We start from the raw sequence: 21,692 nt of genomic DNA on the forward strand, positions 1-21,692 counted from the left end.
TGGCCTCGAACTCACAGAGATCCACCTGCCTCTGCCTCCAGAGTGCTGGGATTAAAGGCATGTGCCACCACACCTGGCTACAATGCCTGTTTTATGTGATGCTGAAGATCACAAATGTAATCATCTTTTTCAAGAAAGTTCATTTTTCTTTTAAAAATGCACGCTATGCAGACATTTTTCTAAATGAAGGTAAAGTTTAAGTCACAAAACAGAGCTTACTTTTGTTGTCCCATAAGTTTCCTGTGTCGCAGACTATAACAACTCTTGAGGAAGGGACGTCTCTCCTCCCACGCAAAGACCTCCAAAGAGCCATCAACAAATGTGACGATGACATGGATGGGATCCTTCAAAGGACACCCAGATGTGAGTGGACAGGAGTCGAGGGCAGATCAAAATACAGGAAGAGAGCCATTGAGATGGTCCATCAGGTAGAGGCCCTGCTGAGCAAGCCTGGAGCTCTGAGCTCTAGCAGCCCACCACCCACATAAAGCTGGAAGCAGAGCACTAGTTCCAGAGAGTTGTCCTCTGGTCTCTGCGAGCGTTCGCGCAGGTGCAAATGCACACGTACACCTCCAACAGTATTAAGTTTAAAAACGTAAATCGGGGCTGGAGAGATGGCTCAGAGGTTAAGAGCACTGTCTGTTCTTCCATAGGGCCTGAGTTCAATTCCCAGCAACCACATGGTGGCTCACAACCATCTATAGTGGGATTTGGTGCCCTCTTTTGGTTGCAGGGACACATGAGGCATAATACTGTATAAATAATAAATAAATAACTCTTTAAAAAACGAAAACCTATTTAAAAAAAAAAAACACCCACTGGAGGGGAAACATCCCGAACATACCACTCGTAATTCCAGGATCTCTTGCGTTTGGCTCTGGAATGACTGCATCTGCAAGCCATCCATGTTGAAGACGAAGAGACATGACCCACTTGAAAACACAATCATGTTATTATCAGCGACTCCCATGCATTCCAGCGGGCTCACGTGACCTCGCAACTCAAAGCTTGCCACCTCAGTTGCTGTTCCATAGAAAACATACACAATATATGTAGGCAATTTTGCAAATCATTTATAAGTCAGAGCAAAATCCTTAACACTTAGTGAAAAGCATGCCCCCTGACTCCACAACTCTAGTTTAGTAGAGACAATGAAGACAGTCCATAGGTCTGACAGATCCATGTTCTCGGCCATGGAAAGGCAGGCTATGACACAGGGACAGTGTACACAAAAGCAGCTCAAGCATTGGAAAGGCACCTGTGTCTGGCCAAGGACATTACAACCCAGTCTCTAACAGGTAATGGAAATGGAAACATGTCTGCCCAAGAGAGCAGGGGAGAGCAGAGTGACCACCCAACAGGCACACGCTCTCATCTGGCCAAGGAGCCCTTCTACTTCCTCTACAAAGACTTGCATTATCATATGGAGATGCATGTCTTTAATCCTAGCAGAGTCTGATGGATCTCTGAGTTTGAGGCCAGCCTGGGCTAGAGAACAAGTTCCAGGTCAGCTATAGCTACACAAAGAAACCTTGTCTTGAAAGACTTAAAAAACAAAACAAAACAAAACCAAAACACGCATTTATGGCTTAATACGAGAGCTTGTGAGAAAGAGAAATCAGGGTTTCTTTTTAAAAATGTTTTTATGCCAGGCAGTGGTAGAGCACGCCTTTAATTCCAGCACTAGGGAGGCAGAGGCAGGCAGATCTCCATGAGTTCAAGGCCAGCCTGGTCTACAAAGCCAGTCCAGGACAGCCAAGGCTACACAGAGAAACCCTGTCTCGAAAAACTGAAAAAAATAATTAGTTTTTACATGATTGATTATGTTTGTAGGTATTCATGCCACAAGCACACATGTGAGAGTTGGGACAACTTGAGGGACTTGGTTCTCTCCTTCCACCACTGTGTAGTACCCCAGGAATTGAACTAGGTTGCCAGTTAAGTGTCCCTGCTCTCTAAGCCAGTTGTTCTTAACGTTCGTAATGCTGTGACCCTTTATACAGTTCCTCATGTTATGGTGACCCCCCCCACGGTAGAATTACTTCATAGCTGTAATTTTGCTATTGTTATGAATCATAATGTATTTTTGGAGATAAGGTTTGCCAAGGGGTCACAACCTGTAGGTAGAAAACCACTGCGCCACTGGGCATGGTGGCACGCACCTGTAATCCCAGCACTCAGGGAGTCAGAGGCGTGAGGATCTCTGAGTTTGAGGCCAGCCTGGCCTACAAAGTGAGTCTAGGACAACCAGGGCTACACAGAGAAATCCTGTCTTGAAAAAAAAAAAAAAAAACAAAAAACGTTGCTCTAATCCATTTTGCCAGCCCCATGAAAATATAGTTCTTTATTGTCATTGTTTGTTTTGAGACAAGGTCTCACGATGCATTCCTGGCTAACCTGGTATCACTACATAGACCAGGCTAGCTTGGAACCCAGAAGAGATCTGCCTACCTCTCCTCTTGAATGCTGGGGTTAAAGGTGTATACTACCATGCTTGGCCTTTTAAAATTTTTTTTGAAATTTTTATCATTTTGTGTGTGTGCGTGCGTGCGTGCGTGCGTGCGTGCGTGTGCATGCATATACTAAGCCACTTTACAAGCCCGATCTTTTCTCTTTTTTCCTCTGTACATGCACCTACATGCCAGAAGGGGGCATCAGATTCCAGTATCGATGGTTATGAGCCACCATGTGGTTGCTGGGAATTGAACTCAGGACCGCTGGAAGAGCAAACAGGGTTCGTAACTGCTGAGCCTTCTCTCCAGCCCCATTTTTTTTTTTTTTTTTTTTTTTTTTTTGAGACAGCTACTCAGTCTTCTGATCTTGGGCATGCATTATCATGCCTGGCTTGAGAAATTTCTAAGGTGGTAAGGCTTACCTTACCTTTTTTTTTTTTTTTTTCAGCTTTGACTGTCCTGGACTCTCTTTGTAGACCAGGCCTGCCTCTGCCTCTCGAGTGCTGGGACTAAAGGCGTGAGCCACCTCTGCCTGGCTGGTAAGACTTACCTTTAACAATTACTTTGTTCTCCATCTTTCCCAGTTCCATATCAAACGTGACAAATTTTGCATTCCGGGAAGGGCCTCTCCGGCTCATCAGGATCAGTCTGTCTTCCCTTCTCGGGGTCCAGAAGGCACTTTGGCATAACATAAATGAGAGAATGACACCCACAGGGTCGGGGTATCTTGATGGCTTCATTAAGCTCTTTATGAGAAACACCTGCAGAGAGTGTCACACAGTGTGAGCGATGGAGATGAACTCTCCAGCAGCCTGCATGTGTGCAGCTCCAGACACGAGGCTTTAGGAAGAAACCCTGGTGTGACTGCCTCTGCTCTTCACCAGAGGGTTGAGCAGTCAACATCCTTCACTCAGGGAATGAGTAACCAACCGGCTGTGTTCCTCTCCTTCCGGTTTACTCAGAGACAGAATGGGGTCCCTGACCCAGATCAAGGGGTGGGGGGTGACTCACTCACCCTACCACAATGGACTGAATAGATTTTTCCCTTGCAGAAGAGACTAGCCCAGAGCTGTTCGGGATTTTGTTTAAATAAGGAGGCATTGAAACTGTCTTACTGTAACCCAGGCTGGCTCTGAGAGTGCAGTGACATACTACAAAACCAAATAACCAACTATGGGCCCTGAGGAAGTACATGGTCTGAGCTGACCATCTGCCTCCCAGTACTATGAGTCAGTGCCAGAGAGCAGGAGTTAAGAGGGAAGGAAACATACAGAGCGCTGGGTACAGTGGCATGTGTCTGAAAGTCAGCACTAGTGGTGGATTCAGAGGGCAGGTGGAGGTGGCATCCAGCGACAGAAAGATTGCTGTGAGCTCAATGGTCTCCAGGGACCCTTATTTGACCTGCCTTCGTCCTTGGCCTGAGCCAGGTTTCAAAGACACTTTTCACTGGTAGACATTTGCCATTATGACAAGGACTGTGACTACTGCCAAGAACTCTTATTTTCTGACTGTAGGAACGGCTTTTACTTGTGAAAGAGCCTTCCACTCTGACCTCCCCGAGGGCTGGACCTTCCCACATTCCCCCACCTTTATATTGGAAGTTGCTAGAATGAACCTACCTTTGGCAAAACATGTGGATGTTTCTTATTCAGAAAAACCCATTTCTTCTGAGGAGAGCAGCGGAGTTCAGTAATAGGGAATTGGAACACACGGATTTTGGAAATAAGGTGCAAGTCAGGAATCCTAAATGTGTAGAGTAGACCCGTATTATCAGCCGCCTGAAATCAGAGCACCGGCACCCTGTCAGTAGGAAAACCTCAAGCTTGAAGCGTTGCTTGTCAGCTCTGAGATGCACCACTGTTTCTTCAGTCCAGTAACAGATCCAAAGCTCTGGCCAGCCTGTCTAACAGAGTGGCTATGGTGATCCCATGTAATAAACCTGTCTAGACCTGGAAAGGCAGCTCGGTGGGTAAGAGCGTCGGAGAGATGAGGCAGAGAGAATGTAGTGCCCACAGGGTGGGTCACCCAGAACTGTCTATAACTCTAATCCCAGGGACTCCAACAACTTCCTCTGGTCTCTGGCCTCCAGAGAGAGAGAGAGCTAAGCATGCATTGGTGCATAGATACATGCAGGCAAAATACCCACGCACAAAATGATTTTTCTCTTTTGTTTTGGTTTTGGGTTTTTGTTTGTTTGTTTTCTTTTTTGAGACAGGTTTCTCCGTATACCTCTGGCTGTCCTGGAACTTGTTCTATAGACCAGGCTGGCCTCAAACTCAAGAAATCCCCCTGCTCTGCCTCCTCCTGAGTGCTGGAATTTAAGGCATATGCCACCATACCCTGCAGGAATTTTTTTTGTGAGGGGGGGTTTCCAGACAGGGTTTCTCTGTGTAGCCTTGACTGTCCCAGACTTACTTTGTAGACCAGGCTGGCCCCAAATTCACAGAGATCTGCCTGCTTCTGCCTCCCAAGTGTTGGGATTAAAGGTGTGAGCCACCACACCCAGCAGGAATTTTGTTGTTTTGAGACAGGGTCTCTCTGTGTAGCCTTGGCTGCCCTGGATTCACTTTGTAGACGAGGTTGGCCTTGAACTCACAGCGATCCACCTGCCTCTGCCTCCAGAGTGCTGGGCTTGAAGGCCTGTGCCACCATGCAGGAATTTTTTTTAAAGAGACCTTTACAGGGCATGAGAGCATATGTTGCTAATCCCAACACTCAGGAGGCAGAGGCGTGCAGATCTGAGTTAGACTGATATACACTGTGAGTTCTAGGCCAGCCAGGGCTACATCATGAGACTGTCTAAAATACACTCGGGGGTGTGTGGCATTTTCTAGGCCCTAAAACACTCTCCCCAAGGACTCAATAGAACACTAACATTATCATTTTTTTCCTCAGTATCTGATAAAATTCATTTTTCTCTCTACTGTCTCTGCCCAAAATTCATGGACTAGCAATAATAAACATTTGAAAGAAGAGAAGACGTGAAATCATTCAGAAAAAAATCTGTGTATGGGGATTATATGTATAATTGTGTATGTATATGTGTATGTGCATACCTGTGCATACACGGAAACCAGATAAAGATGTCTCTCCTCATCCTGAGAGACAGTCTTTTTTTTTTTTTTTAATGTATATGAGTGCTCTACCTGCATGTTCACCTGCAGGTCAGAAGAAGGCATCAAGAGGGCTGGAGAGATGGCTCAGAGATTAAGAGTACCGACTGCTCTTCCAAAGGTCATGAGTTCAATTCCCAGCACTCACATGGTGGCTCACAACCATCTATAATGAGATCTGGTGCCCTCTTCTGGCTTGCAGGCAGGATATTTTATACATAATAAAGAAATCTTTAAGAAGAAGAAGAAGAAAGCATCAGATCCCATTATAGGTGGTTGTGAGCTACCATGTGGTTGCTGGGAATTGAACTCAGGACCTTAGGAAGAGCAGTCACTGCTCTCGGCCACTGAGCCATCTCTCCAGTCCCTGAGATAGTCTCTTATTGAACTGGAGCTAGGTAGCTCCAATGACCCTTTTGCTTCCATCCCCAACAACACTGAGGTTACAGGGTACTTTTAGCCACACGCCACTTTTTATGTGAGTGTCAGGGATTTGAACTCAGATCCTCACGTTCGCACAGCAAACTCCTACCTACTGAGCGATCTCTCTCCAGGCCCCAGGAAATTTTGTGTTTTTGTTTTTGAGACAGGGTTTTCTATGTTTTAGCCCTGGCTGTCCTGGAACTCACTTTGTAGACCAGGCTGGTCTGAAGTGAGATAGATCCACCTGCCCCTGCCTCCCAAGTGTTGGGGCTGGGACTAAAGGCGTGCGTCACCACCATCCCTTTGTTTTTTTTTTTTTTAAGATTTATTTATTTATTATGTATACAGTGCTCTGCTTGCATGTACCCCTGCATGCCAGAAGAAGGCGCCATATCACATTACAGATGGTTATGAGCCACCATGTGGTTGCTGGAAATTTAACTCAGGACCTTTGGAAAAGCAGGCAGTGCTCTTAACCACTGAGCCATCTCTCCAGCGCCCCCCCTTTGTTATTTTTAAAAGAATGTCTTAGGAAGTATACATGAGGTAGATCAAGGGCCAAGGAATGGGCATTTTTTTTTTTTTGAGACAGGGTTTCTCTGTGTAGGCTTGGCTGTCCTGGACTCGCTTTGTAGACCAGGCTGGCCTCGAACTCACAGTGATCCACCTGCCTCTGCTTCCCAAGTGCTGGGATTAAAAGGCGTGCGCCACCACACCCAGCTGGAATGGGCATTTTTATGCCCATCATTTGTTGGTAGACTGTGACCAACTCTCAGGGTTACGGAGATGATTCCTAGATGGCAAGTTGAGATGTGAAGGTTATGGAACCTCAAATTAGGAAGTGTTTTTGTGTGGTGTGCCTATTCTAGATTTGGGGGTCACTTACCAAGACAATAGGGCCATCATTTGTAATGACCGCATTCAGTATCTGACAGCAATCGGACATGTAGTTGGTGGCCTGTGCATCCCTGTCACAACAGTTCCAGAGTTTGATGGTTGCTTCCACGTCCACAGTGATCGCAAGGTGCATCTCAGGGAGGGTGGTCATCTGTGAGATGCAGGTGGGCTGCACTGGGCTTATCCAGAGCATAACACCCTAGGGCACAAGAGCACCATTATGTCCAAGGACCTCTAATTCCACTGCTTTCACCACCAACCTCATTTGGGAGCCTCTTCCAGACCGAACTTTTTTCAAGAAAGGGTTTCTCTGAGTAGCCCTAGCTGTCCTAGACTCACTTTGTAGACCAGGCTGGCCTCAAACTCACAGGGATCCGCCTGCCTCTGCCTCCTGAGTGCTGGGATAACAGGCATGCGCCACCACACTGGGCCTAGGATATGAAAATTCTAAGTATCTCTCCCTACTCATGGTTGCACATGCCTATAATCCCAGTCCAGGAAGGCAGACATGGGAAAGTTGCTGCAAGTTTGAGGCCAGTCTAGTCTACAATGTCAAGCTGTAGGCTAGTTAGGGCTATGATACAAGACTATGTTTTAAAAAAAGGAAAGAAAAAGAAAAAAGAAGCCGGGCAGTGGTGGCGCATGCCTTTAATCCCAGCACTCGGGAGGCAGAGGCAGGTGGATCGCTGTGAGTTCAAAGCCAGCCTGGTCTACAAAGGGAGTCCAGGACAGCCAAGGCTACACAGAGAGATTGTCTCGAAAAACCAAAAAAACAGAAAGAAAGAAAGAAAGAAAGAAAAAGAAAAACAGGTCTAAATTATTTGTGGCAGGGGAGCATAAGGAACATGGCTGGTGAGATGCCTCAGAAGCTAAGGGTACTTGCTACCAAATCTGATGACATGAATTCAATCCCCAGGAGCCACATGGTGGAAGGAGAAAACCGATTCTCACAAAAGTCTGTGAAGATCGCTCACTGGCCAGGTGCTCAAATCAAGTTAGTCTTTCAATAACAACAGTGCCAAAAAACTGGGCATAGTGGTGCACGCCTATAGTCTGAGCACTTGAGGCAGGTGGATCACTGTGAATTCAAAGTCAGCCTGCTCTACTAAGTGAGTCCAGGACAGCCAAGGCTACACAGAGAACCCTACCTTGAAACAAACAAACAAACAGTGCCAACAGGCAGCACTTTCCTATTATCACATTATTTTTGTTGTTTTGCTTTTGTTTTTCGAGACTGGGTTTCTCTGTGTAGCCTTGGCTGTCCTGGAACTTGCTCTTTAAACCAGGCTGGCCTCAAACTCAGATCTGCTTGCCCCTGCATCCCTGAGTGCTGGGGTTACAGGTGTGTACCATGGCACCCAGCTATTTTTGGTTTTCTGAGACAGGGTCTCTCTATAGCCCTAGCTGTCCTAGAACACAGTACGTAAACAAGGCTGGCTTCAAACTTACAGAAATCCACCTGCCTCTGCCTCCTGAGTTCTTAGGTTAAAAGGCCTGGGCTACCAGAGTTCTGGCAGTATTAAAGGTTTTTTTCTTTTTGTTTTTCGAGACAGAGTTTCTCTGTGTAGCCTTAGGCTGTCCTGGAGTTGCTTTGTAGACCAGGCTGGCCTCGAACTCACAGTGATCCGCCTGCCTCTGCCTCTGCCTCCCTAGTGCTGGGATTAAAGGTGTGCGCCACCATGCCCAGCACAGTATTAAGTTTTATAACACATGAAACAAAACTTATTCACAATGAATCAATTGCAAAACTTATTATTGTATCATCAATTCTTATACATTGCTATGAAAATAGGTTCTCTACCGGGATTTTCTTTAAAATGTGCGTGTGTATGCACATGTGCACACACACACACAAACCACCAACAACAAAGAGCCAAAAGCATAAACATTAACATGAATTTAGTAAATTACAGGCAATGATCAATATAACCATTTCTAAGCCTTAATCCCATTTGCATGGAAACTATAAATAACCTCTCCTTCCCCCTAAATGTAATCTCCCTTTTGAGTCAACACATTTCACTAAAATGTGACTCTCACTTTGATTCCTTTGAAAGGCAACCTGGGGCTGGAGAGATGGGTCAGTGGTTAAAGAGCACAGTCTGCTCTTCCAGAGGTCCTGAGTTCAAATCCCAGCAACCACAACCATCTACAATGAGATCTGGTGCCCTCTTCTGGCCTGCAGGCACACATGCAGGGAGAATACTGTATACATAGTAAGTAAAAGACAATGTGTTGATGTGTTTATCACCATGTTCCCTACGTTGTTGATCAAGCCACAGATTATCATATGCTGCTGACAAACCACTGTGTGAGTACCAAGGCAGTCTCATAAATTCAGAAAAAAATGGTCACATTTCTTTAATAAAACCTACTAAAAGGCAGGTGTGGTGGCCCACGCCTTTAATCCCAGCACTTGGGAGGCAGAGGATCTCTATGAATTTGAGGCCATCTGATCTACAGAGCAAGTTCCAGAACAGCCAAAGCTACACAGAGAACGCCCATCTTGAAAAAAAAAAAATAACAGCCGGACATGGTAGCACACACCTTTAATCCCAGCACTGGGAGGCAGAGGCATGTGTATAGATGTGAGTTCAAAGTCAGCTTGGTCTACAAATCAAGCCCAGAACAGCCAAGGCTACACAGAGAGACCCTGTCTCGAAAAACAAAAACAAAGCACAGTAACAAAAACCTACTAAAATTGACTCAAGAGATGAAAAAAAAAACTTACTAGATCAAGAGCAGATAACAAAACTGAGCCCTTAGCAAAATGTCTCCCAAGATGTACCTCACCATAAAAGACAGACTACCTGAGGGTAAAATGATAGAAAAATGGAATTCCAATCAAATGGACCTAGGAAACAAACAGCTGTTGTTTTAATATCTGAGAAAATAGACTTCAAGCTGAAACTAGCCAGAAGAGATAAAGGTCACTTCATTTTTATTAAGAAAGTGAGCTAGAGCCGAGCCTGGTGGCACAAGCCTTTAATCTCAGCACTCAGGAGACAGAGGCAGGTGAATTGTTACGAGTTTAAGGCCAGCCCAGTCTACAAATCGAGACCAGGATAGCCAAGGCTACACAGAGAAGTCTTGTCTCAAAAACAAAACTACAACAAACAAAATTCAAAAGGAAGGGACCGGGCAATGGTGGCACACACCTTTAAACCAGCACTCAGGAGGCAGAGGCAGTAGGATCTCTGAGTTCAAGGCCAGCTTGGTCTACAGAGTGAGTTTCAGGACAGCCAGGGCTACACAGAGAAACCTTGTCTCGAAAAACCAAAAAAACAAGAAATCAGAAGGGACAAAACTTTCCTAGTATTGTAACCTGCTTAACTTGCTTAACCTCTATAGTCCCTCGCTGAAACCTGCTTCCATTCTTAGCATAACCGTAGCTCCTCTGTTAACACCTGCTGGAACCATTTTTCCTCCGACACTCCATTTTGATCATAAGCTGAAATTAAGTTCAAGTCCTCAGGCCCCAAGTGCCTGAGACCAGGACAGCTCACTTGCTGCTTAGAATAAAACACCTGGTGATAAATGAACATTCTCCTTGAGTTAAAGATAAATGTATGTTCTATTAGAGTTAAGACTGAGGGCTGGAAAGATGGCTCAAAGGTTAAGGGCACTGATTGCTCCTCCAGAGGTCCCGAGTTTAATTCCCAGTAACTGCATGGCAGCTCAAAACCATCTATAGTGAGATCTGGTGCCCTCTTCTGGCCTGCAGGTTTACATTCAGGCAGAGCACTGTATACATAAATAAATCAATCTTTAAAAAATTAGGGGGGCTGGAGAGATGGCTCAGAGGTTAAGAGCATTGGCTGCTCTTCCAAAGGCCCTGAGTTCAATTCCCAGTTAACCACATGGCAGCTCAAAACCATCTATAGTGAGATCTAGTGCCCTCTTATGGCCTGCAGGCAGAACACTGTATAAATAAAGTTAAAAAAAAAAAAAATAGAGTTAAGACCAGTGGAGAAGAGTCGGGCGGTGGTGGCGCACGCCCTTAATACCAGCACTCGGGAGGCAGAGGCAGGCGATGTCTGTGTGTTCGAGACCAGCCTGGTCTACAAAATGGGTCCAGGACAGCCAAGACTACACAGAGAAACCTTGTCTCAAGAAAAAAAAAAAAAAAAGACCAGTGGAGAACTGGAAAGTCCCCAAGCCTATATCCTAGCCAATCACCTTAAAATGCTTTGTCTAGCTTTCTAGATACAACGTACCTGGAAATGCTTTAACTGGTTAAAATGATGCTGCCCTCTCCCTTCCTTCCTCCCTGGTTACCTAGTTTGGTTTTTCTTATTTAAAAGCATGCCTTAGAAGCAGACTAGTGTCACAGTGTGGCTCTCAAGCCCAGATTAAGTCCCTAACTGGTCAGTTTTTGTTCAGTGTTCAAATAAATTTCCATCAATCTGAGTCTGGTGTCCAGTGGCTATTCCTGAACCCGTCTGTAACAGTAGGATTGAATGAAGACAAAACCACAACACACCAAAATCCATGAGACACAAGGAAAGCCGCTCTAAGAAGAGAAGTTTACAGATATTAAGGGAAATTTACAGATGCTAAGAAATCAGAGAGGGGCTGGAGAGATGGCTCAGAAGTTAAGAGCACTGACTGCTCTTCCAAAGGTCATGAGTTCAATTCCCAGCAACCACATGTTGGCTCACAACCATCTATAACGAGATTTGTATATATAATAAATAAGTAAATAAATAAAAAGAAATCAGAGAGATTGAGAGTGCTGGCCCTGGGGTTGTGAGAGCTGGTGAGCTGTCCCCTGTCTCTCTCCTGGCTTTAACACTCAGAAAAGCTCTATATTTCCCCTAGGTAGCACAGTAGGAGCTGGCCCTAGTAGAGAGGTGAGCTACCTCGAGGGTGAGTGTGCAGGAGAAATGGCCACTCTAGGTCTGCCTCTAGGTGGCATGGGCGTGATGCCCTCCCCGACTCTAGTCAGGAGAGCTGGCCCTGCCCATCACTGGCTGTAGCACTCCAGACAGTGGAGTGCTCTGACAAGGCAGCACAGCGAAGCTAGCTCTGGAGGTGTGGATGTGGGTGAAACAGACTCACGGGCATGAGAGCAGGGGAGCTGACAGCATTAGGTAGCATAGCTGCAGTTGTGCTGGAGGTATAGAGAAGAAGAACCACCAAGATGACCAGCCCAGATTCAGGGCTCTGAGCTGGCTCACTCTAAAACCTGTACCATCTGGAAACAGTTGGAATCCTGCGGTTCCAAAGCTGTAGGGTCTCCGTGACAAAGGGAAACAACAGGATGACCAGGAAGAGTCCTGGTGAGGATCCAGTCCTGATCTGGAACTAGACCAGTGACTCACTGTAGTGAACTTTTGCAAGTGAAGATGGGCAGACATCCTGTGGAACACACTGTGACATTACTACAGCTTCTATGCTGAGATGTTTATGCTTTTGTTTATGTACTTTTTATTTGTGAGGGTGATGGGTAAATACGAGGGGACAGAGAGATGAGCAAGACTGGGGTGCATGATATGAAACTCATGAAGAATCAATACAAAAGAAAAGAAATTGGAGCGCACCAGAGAAATCAGAAATCCTGAGGTAGAGGCAGGGGCAGGTGGATTTCTATGAGTTCCAGACCAACCAGGGCTACAGAAAAAAATTTTCAGAAAAATCTCAAATAAATAACCTAACAATATATACCTGGAAAATAAAACACACCAAACACCAACATCAATAAATCACTAAGATCTGGGCAAAGGGGCCAGTGAAATGGCTCAGTAGGTAAAGGCACGCGCCACCAAAACTGATAATCTAAGTTCATTTGGCCTGAGTCTGATCCCTGACCTCCACATGACGGGAGGAGGAAACTGACTCCCACAAGTTGTCCTCTGACCTTTCCATACATGTCATGATATTGCAGGTACGTGAGTGTGTGCTCATGCATGTACACATACACATAAAATTCATGTATAATAAAGAGATGGCTTAGAAATTAATTAAATAAAAATAAAAATTAAGAAAGAACCAAGTAAATTGCCTAAATTAATAAAATTACAGAAGGGACTCACTACGACAGATATCAGCCAAATTCAGAAACTTATTAGATTATACCTTAAAAATAAATATTTTCCAATAAGTTGGAAAATAAAAATGGATACATTTCTAGATGTTTATGACCTACCAAAATTAAGACATGAACAGACAGGCATGTATAAATGTATGCATGCCACACACATATACATGCAAAAAGGGAAAATTAAACAAAAGCATCACAAAAAATATCCAGGGCCAGATCAATTCCTGGTGATTTTTTTTTTTTTTTTTTTTTGCCTTTGGTTTTTTTAAGATAGAGTTTCTATGTTTAGCCCTGACTGTTCTAGAACTCACTCTGCAGACCAAGCTGTCCTTGAATTCAGAGAGATCTGCCTACCTCTACTTCCCAGTACTAGAATTGAAGGCGTACAACCATCACCCCAAGGCTTCCCTGCTGAATTTAACAACCTGTCAAAGAAAAATTAATACCAGCTGGGCACTGTGGCACATGCCTTAAGTCCCAGCACTCAGGAGACAGAGGTAGACAGATCTCTGAGTTTGAGGCCAGCCTGGTCTACAAAGTGAGTTCAGGTCAGCCAGGGCTGTTACACAGAGAAAGCCTGTCTTGAAAACCAAAAGAGGGCTGGAGAGATGGCTCAGAGATTAAGAGAACCACCTGCTCTTCCAGAGGTCCTGAGTTCAATTCCCAGCAACCACATGGTGGCTCACAACTCTCTATAATGAGATTTGGTGCCCTCTCTGGCCCTCTTTGGCCTCCAGGTATAAAGCAGTCATATACATGAAATAAATAAATCAATCTTAAAAAAAAGAAAAGAAAAATTAATACCAATGCTTCTCAAACTACTCCGTGTCATCGGAAAGGAAGGAAGGGAAATTACCTTACTCTTTTTTTTTTTCTGAGACAGGGTTTTCTGTTTAGCTTTGGCTATCCTGGACTCCCTTTGTAGACCAGGCAGGCCTCGAACTAAGAGTGATCTGCCTGCCTCTGCCTCCCAAGTGCTGGGATTAAAGGCGTGTGCCATCATGCCCAATTTACCTTACTCTTTCCATGAAGCTGTTATTACCTGATACCAAAAACCAGATAAAGCCCTTTATTTGGCAGGGGGTTTGAGACAGGGTTTTCTGTGTGTAGCCCTGACTGGGACCAGCAAACTGAATGCAAGCGCACACTGGGGAATTGGGCATGGTGGCGCATACCTGTAATCCCAGCACTCGGGAGGCAGTGGCAGGCAGATCACTCTTAGTTCGAGGCCAGCCTGGTCTACAAAGGGAGTCCAGGATAGCCAGGGCTAAACAGAGAAACCCTGTCTTGAAAAACCAAAAAATAAAAAACAAAATAAAATAAGGGCCTGGAGAGATGGCTCAGAGGTTAAGGGCACTGGCTGCTCTTCCAGAGGTCCTGAGTTCAATTCTCAGTAACCACAAGGTGGCTCACAACCATCTATAATGTGATCTGATGCCTTCTTCTGGTCTGCAGGTATATATGCAGGCAGAGAACTGTATACATAATAAATAAATAAATCTTTTAAAAAATTTTTAAACCTTTTAAAAAGTAAAATAATAAAATAAAGAATATGCCAAACTGGGTCGTGGTGGCATATGCCTCTAACTCTAGCACCTGGGAGGCAGAGGTAGGCAGTTCAAGGCCAGCCTGGTCTACAAAGCAAGCCCAGGACAGCCAAGGCTACACTGAGAAACCCTGTCTCAAAAAACCAACCAACCAACAAACAAACAAAACCCGCAACAACAAAAAACAATGAGAGAAATTACTGCTCTTGCAGAGGAGGCCAGTTGCCTTCCCAGAGCCTACACAGCGGCTCATAGTCTCTAGTCTCTACCAGCTGGCACCAACTGTAAACTCACACAGGCACACACACATACAAAATAAAAATAATAAATCTTAAAAAAAAGATTCCTCTACACACAGAAACCCAGTCTCAAAAAAACCATAAAAATTAATTAATTAATTAAATTCCTGAGAGTAAACCTAACCCATTATGTGTAAGATCTCTATGATGAAAACTTTAAACGCTGAGAGGTGTTGGAGATGGTTCAGCAGAGGACCTGTATTGGATGCCTAGTGCCCATTGCTTACAGTTTTCAGGGATCTGACACTCTTGTGACCTCCACAGGCACTAGGCACACATGTGGTGCACATACATATATGCAGGGCAGACACTCATAAAATAAGTTAAAAAAAAAAAAAAGAGTAGGGCCGGACATGGTAGCACACGCCTGTAATCAGGAGGCAGAGGCAGGCGGATTGCTGTGAGTTTGAGACCAGCCTGGTCTACAAAGCGAGTCCAGGACAACCAAGGCTACACAGAGAAACCCTGTCTCATTAAAAAAAAAAAAAAAGGAGGACGAGAGTGGTGACACATAGCACCTTAAACCCAAGCTCTTGGGAGGCAGAGGCATGTGATCTTCATAGGGAGTCTGGACAGTCAGGACCTCACAGGGAAACCTTGTCTCATTATCAACAACCACCAAAAGATGACGTCAGAATTCATGTCTAGGTGACTTTTGCAACTCACCGGCCCGACTCACCTCTTTAAGATCCCAGGTGGTAAGCCTGGTCGTGGAGGTCACCACACAGACAACCGACTTTCCTTTTCCTGTTTTTGTTAAGCCGCTCCCTGAGAGGTAACTCGCATGCCCCTTAAATCCTGCAAGGAAACCCCAACAATATTTGGAAACTAGATAGTCGAAGGGCGGCTCAAACCAAAAGAAGTTATGTTTTCACTTCCCTCTGCCTTTGCAAGGAAGGCCTGAACAACAGCTGTGGAAAGGATGAAAACAGCCAAACAAGCTGCCGGCTGGCCATCTGGTCAGATGCCTTTACGCTTTAATCTGTTTCTATAGACACACCATGGGTACTGGGGTTTGGGGCTGAAACTCCTGCATAGAGTGCTAGGTTCTGTTCCTAGAATCCTATGAACTGTAGGCCTGGAGGCACTCATTTGGAGGCTGAAGGACCAGAACTTTGCTACAAGGGGAGGCTGAGATCAGCCTATGGTACTAAGACCCTGTCTTTAAAAAAAAAGAAAAAGAAAAAAGAAAAAAAAAAAAGAAAAAAAAAAAGGTGTGCGCCACCACCGCCTGGCTTTTAATCCCAGCACTAGGGAGGCAGAAGCAGGCAGATCTCTATGAGTTCAAGGTCAGCCTGAACTACAGAGCTAGTTCCAGGACAGCCAGAGCTGTTACACAGAGAAACCCTATCTGGAAAAACGAAACAAAAAGTGAGAAGGAAAAAAAAAAAAAAGCCAGGGTGGTGACGTTCCAGTCCCAGCGAAAGCAAGCGGCAGAACTTGAGTCTGATACTGGCCTGGTCTATATATCGAGTTCCAGGCCAGCCATAGCTATACAGGGAGGCCTTGTCACAAAAAAAATTAAGGCCTTTTCCGATCAGGAGAATGGATTCCACAAAGTTGGCTTCTGACACACACATGTTGTGTAATGTACATACGTCACATACACACGCTAAGAATAGTAATAATGGGCTGGAGAGATGGCTCAGCGGTTAAGGGCACTGATTGCTCTTCCAGAGGTCATGAGTTCAATTCCCAGCAACCACATAGTGGCTCACAACCATCTATAACGTGATCTGATGCATACTGTTTACATAATAAATAAATCTTTAAAAAATAGTAATAATGTAAAACATTTAAAAAGTACCTCTCCACCAGAAAACTGCCCCATGGGGGTTTTTAGGAAAAGATAAATAGTAAAGCCAATGCAATTTAGTAATTTCCCCATTACGTTCTCTCTATATTCTGGGAAGGGTCGGAAGCCTTTGGGGAGAGGGAGTGATAGGGCTGGGTTTATACTGTTGATCAAATCCTGCTGGGCCTTCCACTCAGCACAGCACAGGAGGAGAACACAGACTGGTTCTATGGCTAGGCTGGCCAGAGCATCAGCGCAGCAAACTGAAACTCACTTCCTCTAAATTAAGTGCAGGACTGCCTTTACTGTCCGGGACTCACTTTGTAGACCTCGAACTCACAGCAACCCGTCTGCTTCTGCCTCCCTGGAGTGCTGGGATTAAAAGTGTGCGCCACCACCCCTGGCTGACTGCATGAAATGGGGGAAAAAACCTAGTGGGCGCCTCTTCTAGAGTACCCACGCCCATACCAAAGTCTCCAGGAATCTCTCTATAGATGAAGTCTTCTGGCTTTGCTCGGGACTTGGCGTGCTCTTGCCTGGTTCGGGAAAGGCAGAACTGCTTCCACGTCTGTGCGCCCAGGAACTCTAGGGTGACGTCAGAGCAGTACCATCTCTTTAGACACACGTCCCTGCAATGCACAGTTGCGATCCTGTCAGGTTGACTCTCGCGGCAGCTCACCTTAGAGCCGCCATTACGTTACTTGGCGCGAACCTTTTATTCACTCACTTTCCTCATGCAGCAGAGGTCCAGGTGCAAAATTGGGGGGGCCTCTTCTTCCCTTCCCACCCTGCTCTGCCACTTTCCTTACCTCCACAGGGCATCACTGTTTGCAAGCATATTCCAGGTCTACAGGACAGGAAAAAAAAAATCCTTAAGTCAGCAAAGCCTCCCCTTTGCCCTCACTTGGTCTGTCCTGGGCCTGCACAGGTTACTCAAACCCAATCCCAGCTCTCCAGGCCCAGGAGGAGGGGGACCAGTCTCCAGGAGCCCACACACAGCAGCAGCAGAGCCCCACATAGCAGCTTGTGCCATCCACGGGACAGACTTTTGCTGTTGCTGTTGGCAGTGTTCTGAGATAGGGTCTCCAGTAGCCTGGGCTGGCTCTAAATTCATGTGGTTGAATTTTGACCCAAACTCCTGGATCTTCTCGCTTCCTCCCCCCCCCCCCCCCCCCCCCGGTACAGGCGCGCAACACCACTCCCAGCTCATTTAACAAGATTTGAGGTCTTCAGAGTGAATAGCGCCAGCCCACGAGCCCTCCTCGGTGCAGCACTTTGCTAATCTTAGTAGGCTGTCCTTCCCGCTGCTCAAGAGAAGCGCCTGAGCGCCCCTGCCCCACCTCCAGGCATTAAGGTGTCAGAGCTGAACAGACAGGTCCGAATGCGGTGTGTAAGGAATGAAGGGAGCCTGTGTGAGTGTGATGCTGCGGTACCCAAGACTCCATGACTGAGGAAGAAAGGCCGAAAGGGCCTTATGCAGGAAACGCACAAAGTGGAGGAGTCCAGGCAGGAAGCTGGTCGATTAGACAGCGGCGAAAGGGGCAGCGTCTTTACCTTGCTCACTTGGGCAGCCTGCAGCAAGCTATAGACATCCAGGTAGGAGAAGACTTTTAACAGCGGCACATTAGGCAAGTTGAACGCCATCTTACGGGACCTAAGTCCAGGTTCGCTCCTCTTTCGCCTTCCCATCCTCGGATTTTAAAGGCTTGGCCAAAGATGGCGACGGCATTTAGCGGCCTCGCCAACTGCAGCTCATCAGGCTTTGGTTGGATGGAGCATGCTGCAGGTGTGTAGACTCAGCCCGCCCCCGCCCCGCCCCCTATCTCGGGGCTCCATACACTCAGCTGAGGGCACTCACACCTAATTCACTCCACAGTTCATGTAGATGAACTCAACAACCCCTTCCTGGCTCTCCTGGGGCAACCCTGATTGCTGATGCACTTGTCAGAACTCTCTAGAAAATACCAAGTGGCACACTCGTCTTCATCAGGTTCAGCTGGAAGCCATTAGGTTGCCCCAAATTACTAGTGTAGGAAGTCTTGAGAACTGAGTTAGATCAACAGGCACACACACACACACACACACACACACACTCATGCATATAAGCACTTACACATGTACTGCATATGAACTCCAGGTCAGCCTAGGCTAAAGAATGAGACAAAGCCAGGCGTGATGGAGCACGCCTTTAATCCCAGCACTTTCGAGGCAGAGGCAGGTAGATTGCTATGAGTTTGAGGCCAGCCTGATCTTCAAAGTGAATCTAGGACAGCCAGGGCTACACAGGGAAATCCTGTCTCAGGGAGGGAGGTGGGGAGGAAGAGCAAAAGCCTCAAGCTGGTTTTATTCCAGCATATATTACAAATCAGAAATCAAAAGGCATTTTTGTTCCAAAATTACATTCTCCTGTGCACCCACAGGATAGCGCTTGTATCCGGACCCTCTGGAACTGTGCCCCTTTATCCTTTAAGACAAAAACTCACGGAATCCAGCACTAAGTTAGAGAGCACACACATACACAATGGATATGTACATATATACACATGTGCACACACACACACACATATATATGCACATGTGGACGCACTTTTTAAACTATGCTTTCTACTGATTCAGACTGAAAACAGTTTTGAGGACTGCGGATCCCACCACTGACTTTGCTACCACTGAGTCAGCTGGAGGTTAGAATGTGAAGTGCCCAGCCAAGCTAAAGAAGCCTAAAGAAGGTCTACAGGCACAGGCCAGGGCCTGAGAGAACCCAGATACATCCTTGTTCTAGTTTTCTTGATTTTTCTTCTCTTTTTCTCTTATGTCTTATTTTGAGATAGGTCTCACTATCTAGGCTTGACTGACCAGCCTGTAACTTGATAGACCAGGTCTCAAGCTCAGAGATCTGTCTGCCTCTGCCTCCCAAGTACTGAGATGAAAAGTGTGTGCCACCATGCCTGGCTTTGAATTTTATTTGCATGGTTACTGAGGCAGTGGGTGGTCCTGGCCTCTTTCTCTGAGCAACAGATTTAGATGTTCAAATGCAAAGCTATTGCATTACTCCTTATGTCAGGCATGAGGCATGGCTACCCCAGACCCTTTAACAATGGGCATTTCCCATCCATGTGGAAATTTTGATTTATTTTTACAATGTATAATTGCTTAAGGTGTGTGTGTGTGTGTGTGAGAGAGAGAGAGAGAGAGAGAGAAAGAGAGAGAGAGAGAGAGAGAGAGTGTTTGAGGCAGGATATCATCCTAAGGTCCAGGCTAGTATACAATTCACTGTGTAGGTTAGGTTAGGCTGGCCTCAAACACAAAATCCTCCTGCCTGCAGAAGCCAGAAGAGGGTATTGGATTTCCTGGTACTGAGATTACAGACAGTTGTGAGCAACCATGTAGGTACTGAAAATTGAACCCAGGTCCTCTGGAAAAGCAGCCAGTACTTTTAACCACTGAGCCATCTCTCTAGCCCCTCAAATAGATATTTCTTCTGGCTATATTGAAACCAGTTCTGTGGTGGTGCACGTCTTTAATCCCCGTATTGAGAGGCAGAGGCAGTCGGATCACTGTGAGTTCGAGGCCAGCCTGGTCTACAGAGTGAGTCCAGGTCAGCCAAGGCTACACAGAGAAACTCTGTCTCAGGAAAAAAACAAAACAAAACAAAACAGTGGTTCAAAAAGTGCTATCTGTCTAAGTGACCATCAGGTGACTAGTAGAAAGATGAGGTGAAAAACCTTTCGAATGCCCTGACCACGCAGTGTGGGATGAACTAGCTTTCTGAGGCCCACCAACAAGTCAGTACAGGGCTGGAGAGACAGCTCAGCTCATAAAGGCTAGGCTCACAACCAAAAATATAACAAATAAGTATAAGTGAGGGGTCTGTGGGAAAAGCACATTCCCTCCCGGGTTTAGACACTGCTTTTCTAAAATTGGCAGGGCCCTGCTCTATCCAGGGGCATGAGGAGACAATCCACTCCTTGTCTCTGCCCGCTCACGGCAGCAGCCCTGGCACCCCTGGACTTGAAGAGTCTGTATGCTATTCTCTGTCCCTGCCAGCAGTTGCGTTCTTATCCAGGTGCACGTTCTTTTCTGTTTTGTTTTGTTTTGTTTTTTGTTGTTGTTTTGTTTTGTTTTGTTTTGTTTCTGAGAGAGGGCCTCACTATGTCATAACTCTGGCTGACCTAGTCTCACCATGTAGACCAGGCTGGCCTTGAACTCAGAGATCTGCCTGCTTCTCCCTCCCAAGTGCTAGGATTAAAGGTGTGTGCCGCCACCACCAGGCTAGGATGCCTTTCTTATTAGGTCACCTCCCAATTGTATTCAGAGCTCATCCGAGTAAACTAAGATAAGCTTCTCTTTTGGGATTGATAACTCAATTACATCTTTAATTTTTTAATTGTGTGTATGAGTGTGTGGGTGTGAACTTGAGTGCAGGTGCCCACAGAGGTTAGAGGTGTCAGTTGTGAGCTGCCCCAGGTAGAGGTTGGGAACAGAACCTGGGTCTTCTGTAAGATTAGTATATGCTCTTAATTGCTGACTCCAATCCCACCCAAGTCAAATTTTTTATATTAAGTGACTTTCACACTTAAGGTAATACAAGTTCCAGGGACTGGGGCATGGATGTGTCTTTTAGAAGAGGAAACCAGTCGATCCACTGCAGTTATCGAATAAAAACACATTTGCATGTTCATTTGGTTGGGGATCCTATAATACCATTTAAATAGTAGCGAGGGACTTAGATCCTGCCGCCCGGGCAGCAGATAGAATACAGAAAGCTCAGACGATGAGTGCTGCCAGGGATTCCATTTGACGACAAGCACATTAGACACTGTCTGGCTTGTGTTGTGTCAACTTGACACAAGCTATACACCCTCTGAGAGGAGGGAGCCTCAACTGAGAAAAGGTTGTCAAAATACCAGGTAAGCCTGTAGGGCATTTTCTTAATTAGTGATTGGTGCGAGAGGGCCCAGACCATTGCGGTTGGTGCCATCCCTGGACTGGTGGTCCTGGGTTCAATAAAGGTGCCAGCTTCATTCCACAGGGCAGCAGTAATCTTTTCAACAATGATTCCATTAAGCCTAAGTATCTATGTGGTTAAAAATAGGCAGCCAGGCAGTGGTGGCATACACCCTTA

The 21,692-nt window shown here is 45.9% G+C and overlaps 1 protein-coding gene across 1 annotated transcript; it reads right to left on the reverse strand.

Moving 5' to 3' along the window:
- On the reverse strand, positions 1-18,214 carry Fbxw12 (F-box and WD repeat domain containing 12). Its single transcript, XM_051140390.1, has 8 exons — positions 18,060-18,214; positions 17,039-17,199; positions 15,455-15,573; positions 6,876-7,085; positions 4,073-4,231; positions 3,004-3,214; positions 845-1,023; positions 1-344 (listed from the first exon to the last, which is right to left on the reverse strand). Exons 1-8 carry the CDS (start codon positions 18,212-18,214, stop codon positions 216-218), a joined length of 1,323 nt encoding a protein of 440 aa, XP_050996347.1. The 3' UTR covers positions 1-215.
- Between the last annotated feature and the right edge of the window lie 3,478 nt (positions 18,215-21,692).

This window comes from Acomys russatus, chromosome 32 (genome assembly GCF_903995435.1).
Source record: "Acomys russatus chromosome 32, mAcoRus1.1, whole genome shotgun sequence".
Taxonomy (NCBI): Eukaryota; Metazoa; Chordata; class Mammalia; order Rodentia; family Muridae; genus Acomys; species Acomys russatus.

Excerpts from the sequence above, each read along its gene's own strand:
- Fbxw12 (XM_051140390.1), bottom strand. The coding sequence starts at position 18,214 with ATGGCGTTCAACTTGCCTAATGTGCCGCTGTTAAAAGTCTTCTCCTAC. Across the intron at positions 15,574-17,038 it reads AGAGATTCCTGGAGACTTTG|GATTTAAGGGGCATGCGAGT; the intron begins GTATGGGCGTGG and ends GTTTCCTTGCAG. Across the intron at positions 4,232-6,875 it reads ATGATGGCCCTATTGTCTTG|GCGGCTGATAATACGGGTCT; the intron begins GTAAGTGACCCC and ends CTCTGATTTCAG.